This window comes from Perkinsus marinus, assembly GCF_000006405.1.
Source record: "Perkinsus marinus ATCC 50983 genomic scaffold scf_1104296960410, whole genome shotgun sequence".
NCBI classification, from domain to species: domain Eukaryota; phylum Perkinsozoa; order Perkinsida; family Perkinsidae; genus Perkinsus; species Perkinsus marinus.
In genome coordinates, this window is record NW_003206160.1 from 43,840 (window position 1) to 45,775 (window position 1,936).

At 49.0% G+C, this 1,936-nt stretch overlaps 1 protein-coding gene across 1 annotated transcript in view; it reads right to left on the reverse strand.

Annotated features, from left to right (window-relative positions):
• Positions 1–892, reverse strand: part of Pmar_PMAR019632 (hypothetical protein) — a gene marked incomplete at its 5' end in the record, with an annotated part of 2,626 nt that extends 1,734 nt beyond the window's left edge. The window contains 5 exons of the mRNA XM_002772736.1: positions 255–333; positions 383–474; positions 525–606; positions 654–792; positions 880–892. Of these exons, the coding sequence (XP_002772782.1) occupies positions 255–333; positions 383–474; positions 525–606; positions 654–792; positions 880–892 (405 nt within the window). The remainder of the gene's footprint in view (positions 1–254; positions 334–382; positions 475–524; positions 607–653; positions 793–879) is intronic.
• Between the last annotated feature and the right edge of the window lie 1,044 nt (positions 893–1,936).

Genomic DNA, 1,936 nt, shown 5'->3' on the forward strand with positions numbered 1-1,936 from the left:
GAAAAATGTCCAACCCAGGAATCGAACCGGGATCGAACTCCAGCGTCCAATCTGGCGCGAGATCCCAACATAAGCGGAGATCTACCACAGAACTTCTATGAGATAGGTCATGACAATCCTCACCGAGAGACGAACCCGCTCCAGATTCGTCGCCTCGAGTCACTCAAAACTTCACCGAGTTCCTTCGCATTAGCTCATGACTGCATTCACCACGAAGATCACACCGAATCGATCGATCAAAACGGTGGACTGACCTCAACTTTGCATAGATCAGAATGACGAATAACTCCACCACCGCACTCATCAACAGTCGTAGCAGTCATCATCACATAACTAATCATAGAGACCATCATCATACCGAGAAATATACCCCCACACCTACTCAGCCAAGATAAGCTCACACGGTAGTAAATACAGCGTGCTGAAGAAGTATTCAAACCTCTTGAGGAGCATAAGAGCTGTCGTACTAGTGACCTGATAAACAGGTGATCGAAGAAGCGACAGGATTCCCAAGCTCAGCCCACCCAAGCAGCCAGGAACCCTCGTGTGTAGCTGTTCCAAGTTGGTTCGAGATCCACGGAATAGAACGGCCAAGCACCGTTATACCTACGAACTCTCAAGATGACCACTTTCCAAAAGTTCGATTAAATTACTGTCCAATGACGAGTAACAGCAAGCTCAGTTGAAGCCACAGCAGCCACAATACTCCCAGCCACTTCACACCAGTGCCCAAATAGTCCCTTCGGTACCCTCGCTGAGCCACCCCCTCTGTGGGAAGGTCAACCGTGTGCCCTGACAAATCAAGTCGACCCCTCAAACCGTCAAGATAACGTTACCATCAATCCGGGACTTTCCGCGACTTCGAAAATAAACCAGTACATGCAATGCGCATACTAAAAGGAAAATAGCATAGTTGATGAGATAGAAGGGAGCCCAGAGGTATATCTCCCTCTGATCGCCTTCGGAAGGTTCTGGAGCTGCTGGCATCAAATCGATCAAATCTACAGATCCCCTAAGCCACTATAACACAAATCCAACACCGATCAGAGTAACATAAAAACACCACATAGCCAGCAATACACTCACATGCACAGGAGGTAGGGAAGAACCCAACAGCGTCGAGCACTACGCGTGGCATTGAAGCACTCAGTCATCCTTCTAGCGTCACCACACTCTACACAACAGCAACTCCTCACCATACAAGCTCAACCACTCCTCGGTCAGAGTCGTCTTCCACTACACACAGCCTCTGATGGTAAACAGAGAGCCTGGCCACCTCAATCGACCAGGACCTCAACAGCCTCCCCAAGGGCCGGCCCTTTGGGAGCTGAGCGAAGGCTCGGAGTAATATCGCATCCCAACATCGCCGACCCGGACTGTTGCCGAAAATAAAAATCATTTCAGGTTGCCTAGAGTCAAGCCGGTCAAAAATTTTCGCGCGCCGTAAAATTCCAAACTCCACCTGCAACGCATCATTTTCTCGATAATCTTCTCGTAGACTCGGCAGAAGCCGCATACTCCTCGCTCGCTTCATCTTACTTATCCTAGCCTCTATCCTCGCCTCGTTGCTATATGGACGACAACAATCACACATCACCATTACGCTGACGTTACAACCAACCAGTACTCGTTGAAGTGGCAACAAGAAGTCATACGTGAGATTCATAGTGCTACCATCCACGCAACGAATCTGGAAAAGTGGCCCAACTCTCAAATCAACCTCTCACTATGTCCTCTTGCCAGCCAACACGTATCGTCATAGTGTATAAGCAAAACGTATCAGATCACTAAAGCTACTACAGTTCAACACCCCTGCCCTTAGTATTACAACAAGCCCATCCTCAGCTCCATGACCACAGTACGCCACCAGCAGCTGCATCCCAGAGTAACCCTCTCCATCTACCATATGTTGCATCTGCCTCAATAGCTGTCCCAA